Genomic DNA, 13,573 nt, shown 5'->3' with positions numbered 1-13,573 from the left:
CATGTCAGGAAGCAGCACCCAGACGGTCCGTGGACATGGGTCCATGGTTTTGGAGAGGTGCCGTGGATTTGGGTATGTTCTGGAATAGTTTTGTTTAGACTGCAGTCCTTTATGGACAATAAGCAACGTTCAAACTCCCGCCTGTTAATAATGGTCCGTGTTTTTTTGTTTTTTTTCCTCTCCAGGGTTTCAAGTTTGACTTTGCCTTGAACTGTGAGTTTGTACCGGTTGAGTTTGGTGATATTCGGCAAGTGAAGACCAGTTTTAAGAAGCTAATGAGAGCTTGTGTGCCGAGCAGTGTCCCTGGCGACTCGGATGCCACTTTTTTCAAGTCATTGGCTGATTCAGACTGGTTCCTACAGGTGACAAGGGGAGGAGTGCTGGGGATTTTTGACGCATTTGTGTTACCTATTAAAGTGTTTGTTAATCCAAAACAAAAAAAAATTCCTGTTCCCTTAAAGCGTGTTATACATCACAATGCTTGTGCTGTGTCATTTTAGCCCCCTGTAGCACCTGAAATACTTGGCTGATCCTGCCAGTTTCTTCCCTTTCCTCTCTGCGCTGACTCAGATATATCAGGGCTGCTGAGCCCTGACACCGAAATCATCTGTACATGCCTCCGTCATCTGCAGCCTGCTCTCCTGTGTCTGTGTCTCCCTCCCCCCCCCCCCTCTCTGCCTGTCAGCTCCCCGATCCACCCTGCCTGCTCTAAAAAACAGAATATATAGAATATTAAGGCGGAGCTCCACCCTAAAGTGGAACTTCCGCTCGTCGGAACCCTCCCCCCCTCCGGTGCCACTATTGGCACCTTTCAGAGGGAAGGGGGGTGCAGATACCTGTATAATACAGGTATTTGCACCCACTTCCAGGCATAGATAGCCGCAGAATCTGCGGGTATTTACGCCACTTCCTGTCCCTTCCCCGCTGTCTGCTGAGAAACGCATGGGTCCCAGAGACAGCAGGGATCGTCCGTATTGCTCAGCGCAACAGGGAACCGTGTGATTCCCATAGCGAAGATGGCGGCGGTAACACCCGAGAATCGAGCGACAGATCGGCTTCGGGTGCCGACATCGCAGGTACGCTGGACAGGTGAGTGTCCATATTTTAAAAGTCAGCAGCTGTAGTATTTGTAGCTGCTGACTAAAAAAGAAAAAAAAAAGAAACTGCGGAACTCCTGCTTTAAGCTCCGCAGTGCATCTCATTTATAAAAATATGCAGTGTAATAGCTTACTTCAGAGCGACATTTGGCGCTCACGTGACTGCCCGCCGGTCTCCTCCTCTCCTCTTCTCGGCTGACTTCAGCGGGGGTTTCCCAGCACCTCTTTCTGCAACTATCGCATCGGGAAAGACCAACGGGCAGTCAGCTGAGCGTTGAACGGGGCTCTGAAGTCAGCTAATATACCGCATACTTTTATAAACAAAAAATTCTAGTATATATCCTATAGTTTGTGGACGCTATACCTTTCCTGCAAACCAACCAATATACTCTGCTTGTGTTTTTTTTTTTTTTTTTTTTGCAAAAATATGTAAATTTACACAGACATTTAATTTTTTACATTTTTTTTTATTTTATTTTTTTATTGGATGTGTTTTATAGCAGAAAGTACAAAATATTGTGCTTTTTTTTTTTGTCTGTCTCTTTTTGTTTATTTCGCAAAAAAAAAAACCGCAGAGGTGATCAAGTAAGTAAGCTATTACACTGCATATTTTTATACCACCAAAAGAAAGCTCTATTTGTGGAAGAAAAATGGTAGAAATGTAATTTATGTACATGACTGCGCAATTGCCAGTTAACGTAATGCAGTGCCAAAAAGCAGAAAATGGCCTGGTCATGAAGGGAGGGGGTAAATGTTCTGGAGCTGAAATGGTTAGTTCAGGAGAAAAGGGCAAAAGTTATAAATGCCTTTTGTTTTAAAGTGTTCTTTTTTTTTTTTTTTTTTTTTTTTTTAACAGTAAAAGTTTTTTTTTTTTGTTGAAAATCAAAAAAAATAAACTGAGAAAAAGTGCTTATCTTTTAACCACTTCAGCCCCGGAAGGATTTGCCCCCTTAACGACCAGGCCATTTTTTGCGATACGGCACTGCGTCGCTTTAACTGACAATTGCACGACACTGTACCCGAACAAAATGAATGTCCCTAGAGCTTTCTTTTGGTGGTATTTGATCACCTCTGCGGTTTTTATTTTTTGCGCTATAAACAAAAAAAGGGCGACAATTTAAAAAAAAAATTTTTTACTTTTTGCCATAACAAATTTCTTCATCGGTTTAGGCCAGTATGTATTCTTCTACATATTTTTGGTACAAAAAAATCTCAGTAAGCGTATATTGATTGGTTTGCGCAAAAGTTAAAGCGTTTACAAAAGAGGAGATAGATTTATGGCGTTGTTGTTTTTTTTTTTTTTTACTAGTAGTGGTGGCGATCTGCGATTTTTAGCGGCATTGCGACAGACAAATCGGACACGTTTGACACTTTTTTTTGGGACCATTGACATTTATACAGCGATCAGTGCTATAAAAATGCATCGATTACTGTATAAATGACAGTGGCAGCGAAGTGATCTACACTAGGGGACGATCAAGGGGTTAAATGTGTTCCCTCGTGAGTGTTTCTAACTGTGGGGGGAGGGGACTGAGTGGGGGAGGAGACAGATCGCTGTTCGCAATTACAACAAACAGCAGATCTGTCTCTTCCTTGCTGTCAGAACGAGGATTTGTGTGTTTACATACACAAATCCCCGTTCTGGCTCTCGTGCCCGTGCTCGTGCCCATTGGCCACGCACAGTGGGTCCCCCCGTCGTGCAGCGAGCACGCGCGCCTACTTTGGCTCTTAAAGGACACACATACACGGCGTTTCGCGGGAGGGAGCTACGTTACCGCTGGTCGACAAGTGGTTAAACAGCCTATTATAATATGCGTCTTATCTTTAAATCCTGCTACATCTGACAGTAATTTGTTGCGAGATGAAAAACGATGATACTTGGTAACCCGTAAATGTTTCTGATTGTCTCCAGATGATCTAATCTGTCATTTTATTGTTACAGATACACAGAATAATCCAGCTGTCTGTCATTGTGTCGGAGCTGATGGAGTGCGGATCCTCGGTGATGATCAGCCTGGAGGACGGCTGGGATATCACCACACAGGTGAGGGGCAGATCCATCACACACGGCCCACTTGTTTCTGATGTGGATGAAAATTAAAAATTCTTCAAATGCAACCCAGTCTGTTTTTTTATTATTCGCCTCCTGCTCTGCACCAAGACCCAGTTTCGCACTGACCTGCTTCTGCCCCCGCTGGAGCGCACCTTTCCAGCCGGGACCCAAAATGATTTCCCTTTAAATCCTATGGAACTTTTCACGTTGCTGCGCTGCGGTTCTGCATGTTGCATCCTAGGGTTCGCTTTTAAAAAGCACCCCCAAAGATGCACCCTCTATTGAAAGCCAATGGGAAATGCATGAAAACATATCCAGGGTTCGTTGTTAAGTGCATTTTTTTGGGTTGTATGTCCTGGTTGTTAAGGAGTGGGGCACCCAAGGGCGTCCTTAAAGCGGAGGTCCACCCTAAAGTGGACCTTCCGCTCATCGGAACCCTCCCCCCCTCCGGCGCCACAATTGGCACCTTTCAGGGGGGAGGGGGGTGCAGGTACCTGTACAGTACAGGTATCTGCACCCACTTCCAGGATAGCTCTCTGCGGAAAGGGGCGTAGGTTACGCCCCTTTCCGAAAGTCCCCCGCTGCCTGCTGGGAAACACACAGATCCCAGAGGCAGCGGGTCCATCCTTATTGCGCAGCGTGACTTGCGCATGCGCAGTAGGGAACCGGGAAATTAAGCCGAAAGGCTCCACTTCCTGATTCCCATACCCAAGATGGCGGCGGCAGCACCCGAGAGACGATCGAGAGATCGGCTTCGGGTGTTGACATCGTGGGCGCGCTGGACAGATAAGTGTCACTATTTTAAAAGTCAGCAGCTGCAGTATTTGTAGCTGCTGGCTTTTAAAAAAAAAAAAAAAAACGCGGACTCCCGCTTTAACAACAAGTTAATATGCTGGTTTTCTTAAAATATTAAAGCTTCAGCTTTAAAAAAAATAAAAAAAAAATAACAAAAAACATGTACCTGCTCTGTGTATTGGTTTTGCACAGAGCGGCCCCGAACCTCCTCTTCTTGGGTGCTCCTGGCTCCTTCCCATTGACCAGTGCCCCTAATAGCAAGCCACTTACTAAGGGGGAACTGGTGCATTTTCGCTCCCAAGCCCCTCTCTATGCATTCATAAGACACACTGAGCTGTGACTTGGCCTCGCCCCCTGCTCTCACCTGTGATTGACAGCAGTGGATGCCCATGGCTCCCACTGCTGTGTCTCAGCCAATGAGGAGAAAGAGACCTGGGACAGCCAAGGCTCCCATGCACATTGCTCAGGTGAGTATCAGGGGGGCTGTGGGGGGAGCAACACACAGAAGTTTTCTTACCTTCATCCTTTACAACCACTTTAACAATTAGTATGTAAACAATACCCCCCCCCCCAATCTTGGTGGTTACCAGTAGCGCCAGAGTTCAGTCTTCCACCTGGTGTATGTCAGTCCAGCCTTCCCCATGCCTCCTCCCTACTTCAGTGGTACCATCACTCCTGCACAAGAGGGGCTGGAACATGTTGACCACTGGGGGGGGGGGCGGCATTATCACTGGTTAAGGACGCCGGTGTATTCTGGCTCCTTAACAACCAATGAATAGCCAGCTGTTAACCACTTCCCTCCCGACCGTCATTCTGCTATAGGTTCTGTTATCCTGACTGGGCATCAGTTTACGTCCAGCAGGATAAGCTGTGATCATGCGCCCATGGGAGCGCACGGCTCGGCGATCGGTGTTGTAGTGTGGCTCTCTGACACACCGCAACTCCGATCTAGTTAAAGAGCCTACATCAGAGACCAATCACAGCGTGTAACCAGAAAGCACCGGTAAACGGATTTCCTCGATTCACGCTGACAGGTAGAGCCGATCGGCGCATTGATTCTCGTCTCAGAGGTGCCACCACAGCTGCCAATAAGTGCCAGTCAGTGCCTATCAAAGTGCCAATCGGTGCCCCTCCGTAACGCCTGTCAGTGCCCATGTCAGATGCCAATCGGTACCTCATCATCAGTGCTGCCTATTAGTGCCAATTGGTGCCCATCAGTGCTGAATATCAGTGCCGCCTATCAATGCCCATCAATTCGACATATTAGTGCCACCTCATTAGTGCCCATCAGTGGAGGAGAAAACACAATTTTATAACAGAAACTAAGAAAACGTTTTATTTTTAATTTTGGTCTTTTTTAGTTTGTTTAGCAGAAAATAAAAACCCCAGTGGTGATCAAATACCACCTAAAGGAAATCTCGATTTGTGGGAAGAAAATGATAAAAATTTAGTTTTGGGACAGTGTAGCGTGACCGAGCAATTGTCATTCAAAGTGCAACGGCGCTGAAAATTGTCATGGGCAAGAAGTGGGGAAGTGCCCCGTATTGAAGTGGTTAAGGAGACGGCACTAAACAGCGTCCTTAACAACCAGCTATTCACCAATATGCGCTGTAATGCAGCACATTTAAAATGCACTGTGCGGTTTTTAAAACATTTCAGACACCGTTTGAAAGCAACCCATTCTTGAAAGTGTAAGTCTTTGCTGTGTTGTACAGGAATCTGGATGATAAATGGGGAAACAGGGTTAAAGAGCTAGTTTACCTTTTTTCAGAAAAGGTGAACTAACAAGGTGCACACCTCTCAGTCCCCGCTCTACTTACCTCCATGGGTACGGAGTTGTCAGTGCCCACGCGGCCCATGTAGCCATTTGGGGATTTGAGATTCCCGCTCTTTTCTCCGCAGGGTTTCTGGGCGGATCGGAGCGATAAGAGGCGTCCTCGACTAACCCGTATTACGTTAACTCTATTAGTTAAGTGAGGTCAGGATCTGGCTGGCTCTTTTTAATGGGGATGCTTTGATTACAAAATTGGCTGAACAAAATCATTTGTTGCAGGTCACACCATTTAAACTAAATAATTAGTAATGAAGTATGAATCAATTGCAATTTAATTGCAATTTTCTTGCTCTTCCACTAAGCTTTTAGTAGATGTCCAGGATTTGTTCGGCCTTGGTGGTGAGTGGTACTTTCTGCCACCCATTTGTCCTGACCAGTAATTCAAACAAACTGTATGAACGGACATTCACATTTTTTTTTTTTTTTTTTTTTTAGTAGGTCCCATGATCTGTCCCCATTTCTTGTGTCTCTACTTTGAACTGCTGCAGACTTGCAGTTGAGGTGTAACACTGCAGGGAACTGCATAAAACCCACATAAATTATATAATATAGATATCTAAATTCATAACAAATGTTTATTCTTTGCTTCTGATAGATCATCTCTCTTGTGCAACTCCTGGGAGATCCATATTACCGAACGTTGGAGGGTTTCCGCATGTTGATGGAGAAGGAGTGGCTTTCATTCGGCCATAAATTCAGCCAGCGAAGTAACTTGTCCCTTAACAGTCAGGGTAGCGGCTTTGTGCCCATCTTCCTGCAGTTTCTGGATTGCGTGCACCAGGTAAGCTATACAAAGTTATATCGCCCTCTTATGTTAGGGTTAACCTCAACCGTGTGTTTTTTTTTCATCTCATTCACTATCCAAGGGGGTGGGCCCTTGACCAACCTATATTGCTTTAACTGAAGTAGAGAAAGTTGAGGTCAGAATCTGCCTGAGCAGAATTATAAGGGCAGTCACAGTTATGTTTTTTTAATTGTGAATTCAGCGAGTTGCATTTAGGCTTATGATAGATTTTGGGCATGACTGGGGTTTTATTTACTTTGGCATCAATGGACTTTCTTACTATGTACCCAGACATCACAGCAATTCATGACACACGATATAAAAATGTTGTCCCCGAGCCTTGGGGGCCCGGGCTGTCTCCCCGAGCCTTGGGGGCCCGGGCTGTCTCCCCGAGCCTTGGGGGCCCGGGCTGTCTCCCCGAGCCTTGGGGGCCCGGGCTGTCTCCCCGAGCCCTGGGGGCCCGGGCTGTCTCCCCGAGCCCTGGGGGCCCGGGCTGTCTCCCCGAGCCCTGGGGGCCCGGGCTGTCTCCCCGAGCCCTGGGGGCCCGGGCTGTCTCCCCGAGCCCTGGGGGCCCGGGCTGTCTCCCCGAGCCTTGGGGGCCCGGGCTGTCTCCCCGAGCCTTGGGGGCCCGGGCTGTCTCCCCGAGCCTTGGGGGCCCGGGCTGTCTCCCCGAGCCTTGGGGGCCCGGGCTGTCTCCCCGAGCCTTGGGGGCCCGGGCTGTCTCCCCGAGCCTTGGGGGCCCGGGCTGTCTGCCCGAGCCTTGGGGGCCCGGGCTGTCTCCCCGAGCCTTGGGGGCCCGGGCTGTCTCCCCGAGCCTTGGGGGCCCGGGCTGTCTCCCCGAGCCTTGGGGGCCCGGGCTGTCTCCCCGAGCCTTGGGGGCCCGGGCTGTCTCCCCGAGCCTTGGGGGCCCGGGCTGTCTCCCCGAGCCTTGGGGGCCCGGGCTGTCTCCCCGAGCCTTGGGGGCCCGGGCTGTCTCCCCGAGCCTTGGGGGCCCGGGCTGTCTTCTAGCCTTGGAGCCCAGGTTGTCAAGGACTCTGGTACCCTGTCTTTATTCCATTGGTTGTTAGGAAAACATTCTACTTCTCCCTCCCTGCGTTATTATACTGCTGATGACAGATGGTGTTTAAGTGTTGCAATGACAGTGCTGGTCCTGGTGCCAAAACGAATGCAAACAATCAAAGTAATAAATAAGTGTAAGTGACAGAGCCTGTGCCAGCCCAGGAATACCTTCTGATTGCTGTTTATATTCCATATCCAAGCAATCCTGCTAGCTAGTACCAGGTTGTAAGCCTCATTTCTGTTCAGGGGATTTGGCTTGAACTTAAAATGCTGATGTGCAAGAAGGGCTTAGCTATGTACGAGCTTCTTCAGGGAATAGCTTCTCCTTTTTCTTGAAGAAGTGACCAATAATAAGCCAAGAAATGCATTTATAGTGTGTTTTTAACCTGTTCTTATGATTAAATACTGACCTTCCTGAAGAATCCACTTGGAAGCACCTTTTTATTCAATGGGGACCTCTGTTGACCAAACATTGATTCCATTTGGGGCTTCACCTCCTTCATCATTGTGCACCAGATCTAATCGCAGCCTACTGTAGTGCAGGGATTTCTTGAAAACCCAGACAAGCATTAAGTGTGTTAATCCACACTCTGCATGAAGGCAATCATATTCTCCATGATAGGTTGCTTGACTCTAGGATGGGTATCCAGCAACCTTATGAATGTTCGTATACTTTTTCTATATGTTCTGTATACGTACAACTGAATACTACTCTTAGAAGGATCTCTTGTGGCTTCTTATCCCTTTTTTTGTTCTTGTTTCTGCTCACCTGTAGCACCACTGACTCAGTGTCCAGTCCATCTGCAGATGTTAGTATAACCTAACCCTGTTCTGAGTATACGCTTACTACACTTTTCTGCTATATTTTTTATACGTATACATCTGAATCCTACTTTCAGAAGGATCTCTCACAGTTTGTTATCCCTTTTTTTTTCCTCCTTGTCTCTGCTCACCTGGAGCCCCACTGACTCATGTTGGGTGTAGAGGAGGGCTTACCCTTTATCTTGGGCTGACCTACAATTGTTTTGTTTGCCAGTGTCCCATCCTTCTTTAGGCAGCAGTATAACCCAACCCGGTTTTTCTTGGAGTCGATTGAAGGACACAGGTCCCACCACTCTGTTTATGTTCATGCTCTTGGTACTACTTGCTACAAATGGAGGCATACTGGGTAGAGCAGGGCTTATACTGGGCTGGCGTACAGTTTTGTTTTTTTCATTTGCCAATGTCTTTCTTGCGTTTGTAAGAAAAAGGTTTGAGTTTGAGTTATGGACCACGCTGGACTGGTTGGGTTATTTATAGTCTATATTAGGTGTTTCCATAGATAGAAAGTGGTATGTGATTCCCTTTTGGGGGGTCTGGGCTGCTACCTGACTGGTTTGAGTGTGATGCCACTTCAGAAGAGAAGATATTTATATAGGAAGGAGTGTCCAGTGTCCGGAGTGATGCCACACTTGATGGAAAGATTACAATCGTCCGCTGTAATCCAACACATTTCGGGGGAACTACCTCCCCCTTCTTTAGGGCTATTGATAGGCGTAAACGAAGATGGGTGGGCTCAGCGAGGGGTATCTTCTAGATTTATAGCTGCAAGTTGCTTCTGAGCTGTGCTGATAAATCAGTGCATGCATGTGTGTGCCTGATAGGTTCAATAGAAGCAACGCAAGGAAGAGGAGCACTAATCAACTATATGTGGTCTCAAACAGGACACAGAACATATCAAGAATGTAAAGTGTAAGCGCCAAGCATATATAAATATAACCCTTGTGATTGACAAAATATAAGAAAGGCTTTTGAAAAAAACAATACTGTGTGCATATACCTATGACAGGCAGATACAACGTGACCCAAAATATGGGGATATCACAACATGTATAAAAAAATAGTAAAAAGGTGAGTATATAAACATTGAAATCTATATATCAATAGGATTAAACATATATCATACTAACAAAAAACAAAAAAACAAAAAAAATCCCACTTTACTGTGAAATAGTCCCGAAAGGAAGGAGGTAGCAAAACAAGTGTGCAGTGAACATCCACATAAATATAAAATTAAATGAAAAAACACTAAAGTTCATAAATTGGTAAAAAAGCGTATAAAGTGTAAGTCCCAATAGACTTCGGTGTCCACAAGCGTCCCACTTTACTGTAACCAGAAGTGACTTCACCCAGTGTAGCTCCCACCACCTTGAGAAGCGCAGGCTTACCGGATGGACATGACCCAAATAGACATATGCCTAGGGGGTCAATAATAGCTTGTAATCCCAGTTACTGCAACTTTGGATTCAGCGTTCCACCATGGGAGAAGTCCAACCATGAACGATTCATTCAGTGTGACAGGCTGCGTGTGATCACCGTTTTTATGTATATAGACAGCTCCGGTAGCAATTCAGGCATAAAAGTAAGGAGATAGAGCCGACATAGCGTAATTACTTTTATTAAAGCCTTTTTTTAAAAAACGTTAAGTATCAAACTCACATTTCCAGTGTGATCAATAAGCATGTCAGAGGAAAAATAGGCAGTGGCAGAGTCCTCCCAAGGACACAGAACATAGACAAATATTTTAGTAAATATAAACTGCTAAATGCCTTTTCTCATCGGCAGTATATAGAAGTCTTGTGACTTCTATCAGTGTTCAGCCAAGCACTGGTTAAAGCTTGTAGGAGGAGTTATCTGACTGTCCTATGAGACTGCAAAACCCCTGACCTTCTGTCTGGACAGTGCTGATTGGCCCTGTGCTGATCATATGGATCCTCCCAAGAGGAAAAAAAAACTCTAGCAATACACCCCAAACTGAGCATGTCCAGCCTGACTCCATAGACTCTGTTTTATCGGGGGATAGTGGAAGAAGTGGGGGATCAGAGAAGGTCATATCAAACAGCCTTTTTACACAATGCAGAGGATTAACCGTGTAGGTTCCACAGCGAGTATTACAAGCATGCTTTACTGCATATACAGACTGATTTTACTGTAGTAGGTTTAGTAGCACTTTAACACAAGCAGGCTGGGCCCAGCCGCTAACACCCCTGTATCTGATAGTAAAAATAACACTGCTGGTTATCAGAGTTTTTTTACTATCAGTTACAGGGTGTCAGTGGCCCGAGTCCAGACTGCTTGTGTTAAGTGGATTGGAGCGCCTCTTCCTTGTTCTGCTCCTATGTACCCCCATGGAGCCCACCCACCTTCATTTACATGTATTACCTTAAGAAGGGAGAGACAGTTCCCCCAAAATGTGTTGGCTCGATTTGTTCATTCTTTATTGTCAATAAGCAGTTATTGTCCTTCCATTTTGTGTCCCTCAATGGACGCCATAAAAAGGATTCTATGCTGACTACAAAATTCCTAGTTGAAGTTTCATGTCACGGGGGTTTCTAATTGCATGTGTAGCACCCTGATGTTTAGGCAGGGTTGCTATTAAATTTAGTTGCCTTGGCCAATTGTTAGGAGATCAATTGATTTCCCCCTAATTCTGGAATTGCTGCACTTCTGTCCCTAGGTGGCCGGGTATCTGGTGGCATTGGATAAGACAAGGGCATTGCAAGGACAGATTATGAATGAATGGGGTGTCTTGGCCTGCTGGGTGATCAGGGTTTTTGGCCACCTGGACGGCCGTCTGGGTGGACTTGTGTCGTATTGCCCTGGGCTGCTAGGCCGGAAGCCTGAGGTCTATCCCGGGGACATCTGGCTGTTAGGCTGTCCGAGGGCCTATCCAGAAGCAGGAGAGCAGCGTAGGTTTGGGACTGTGGGCTTGTAGTCCAACCAGAAGTAATAGTTCCACCACCAGGGGAACCAGTTGTGGTCAGAGGTAGAGGGGAAGCTGTCACCACTAAGGTACCATCCACCTTGTTACCGGAGACCACGATGAGTAAGCCGAGGCCAGTACAAGAGCGGACTTCTCACCAACCTGGGATGGTGAAGAAGTGGGAAAACTCCAACAAGTGCCAAGTCAGGGACCCAGCAGGACAGCAGAGGTCAGGCTTGTGAAGCATCAGTGAGTGCCAAGCCAGGGACCTAGCCTGTCTGCAGGGGTGAAGATGGAAGAGTATCCGTGAGTGCCAAGCCAGGGACCCAGCAGGGAAGGGTGGGTGACGCTTGAGGAAGATACGGAGTGCTACTAGTGGAAGAGCTCAGGGGATCCAGTGGCTAGTGGATCTAAAATCTAGTGAGAGAGACCAGGAGCTCATTGAGTGAAGACCCACAGTGAGTGAGTGTGGGGTAAACTAAGAACTGTTCGTGTTGCAAATAGTTGACTTCAATTTCCGTTAGTAACAGCTTCACGACTGTTGCCATAGGACACAGCGGTCCTACCTATACACATGTGGTGTCTGGCTGAAGGCTTTCACCTGTATAGCTGTCTACCTATAAAAGTCTTGGAGTCTGCCAATTATCTTTGCATCTACCTAAGGGTGTCCTGGCCCTAACCCTCTCTCCCACAGTTCTGGTTAAGAGACAATAAATCTCTTTGCAATCAAAAAAGTGTCTGGCGCCCACCTGTCCATCTTGCCTTAAACCCACCATGCCTGGTAACCCACTCTACACTGAAGGATATCGGCTGTCCTTCGCTCTGGAGGTCACCATTAGGCTTTAGGGGCCCCGGGACTTTGCTTCACATCTATTTGAATGGAAAAGGCAGTGTTCGTACTAGAACACCCATCCACATGAATCTTTAGTCAAGTTTTGAAGCTGCAGCTCAGAGACTTCGAAGTCCACATGTGCGTGGAAATTCCTCCATCAGCCACGTGTCCGGTGTTTGCCGGTTTCCAGGACATGCATGTCTGTGTCCCCCGCATGTCCAGCATACCATACACAGAACACATGGCGTCCTTTCCAAATTCACAAGGCTTATGAAAACTTGTTTACGCCAGATTCTGCAGGTGTCAGCTGAATTCCGAATGCAGAGGATACCATTGTTTTTTTTTGTTTTTTTTTTAATGATTTTTCTTTTTGTTTGTTTTTCTAAGAATCACATCTGGGGAACGCAGTTGGCGAGTGATGTCATCGTATGACCATTTCTAGGCTGTCGTAATCAACATAAGCTCTGATTTTTCACCTCCAATTTAATTTATTTAAAACTCAGTCACAAGCTGCAAACCAGTGTTGCCAACCTAGCATATTGAAATTTACTGACACAACGCCAAAAATTTACTGGCATTTCCAAAAGTTACAAAATTACAGTTTTAAAGGGCTTGTAAACCCTTGTGTTTTTTCACCTTAATGCATTAAGGTGAAAAAACCTCTGGCAGTGACCGCCCCCAGTTTTACTTATCTGAGCCCGGTATTTCACTCGCGGAGACGCGCTCTCTCTCCACGGGGTCCCAGTTCTTGATTGGATAGATTGATAGCAGCGCTGCCATTGGCTCCCACTGCTGTCAATAAAATCCAAGGGCTCGGGGGGGGGGGGGGCGGACCGAGCCCGGCATTCCTATCTATGGACGCAGAATGCAAGGTAACCCCCCAGAAGAGCGCTTCTCCTAGGGGGTTATCTGATGAGATGAGGGGCCGCCGGGAGACCCCCGAAGTCAAGGATCGGACTCTGTGCAAAACAAGCTGCACAGTTTAGGTAAGCATGATGCATTTTTACACATTAAAACAATGATCCTTTACAATCACTTTAAGTGCAAATTTCAGTATTTAGGCTACAAACAAGTACAATATGCAAGTAGAAATGTGCTTTAAAGAGGAACTGCAGTCTGATCACATAACTTGTAATAAAAACATATTTGCCTTTCTGAAGCTTCCCTCCAACCAAATACTCTGATTTTGTACTTGCCAAATATGCTGCAGAAATCTCCCTCCACGGAGTCTGGCTGCAGCCATTTTAACTGTGGGCAGCTGAAGCTACTGCCTGTGCACTTCCTGAATTTACACAGAGGCACACCTTCAGCTCTGTAGCTCTCACTGGCCCTCTTATGACTCATCCCCCCTCCTTCCTATCAGGAGAGAGAGTGAGA

At 46.6% G+C, this 13,573-nt stretch overlaps 1 protein-coding gene across 1 annotated transcript in view; it reads left to right on the top strand.

Annotated features, from left to right (window-relative positions):
• Positions 1 to 13,573, top strand: part of SBF2 (SET binding factor 2) — a gene marked incomplete in the record, with an annotated part of 632,543 nt that overhangs the window by 572,515 nt on the left and 46,455 nt on the right. The window contains 3 exon segments of the mRNA XM_077453547.1: positions 186 to 362; positions 3,040 to 3,141; positions 6,375 to 6,560. Coding sequence (XP_077309673.1) covers positions 186 to 362; positions 3,040 to 3,141; positions 6,375 to 6,560 — 465 coding nt within the window.

This window comes from Lithobates pipiens, unplaced genomic scaffold (assembly GCF_037356315.1).
Source record: "Lithobates pipiens isolate NorthernLeopardFrog02 unplaced genomic scaffold, aLitPip1_a1.2 Scaffold_24, whole genome shotgun sequence".
Lineage (NCBI taxonomy): Eukaryota > Metazoa > Chordata > Amphibia > Anura > Ranidae > Lithobates > Lithobates pipiens.
Note: the sequence above shows the minus strand (reverse complement) of the source record. Positions and strands in the feature narration are given on the sequence as shown.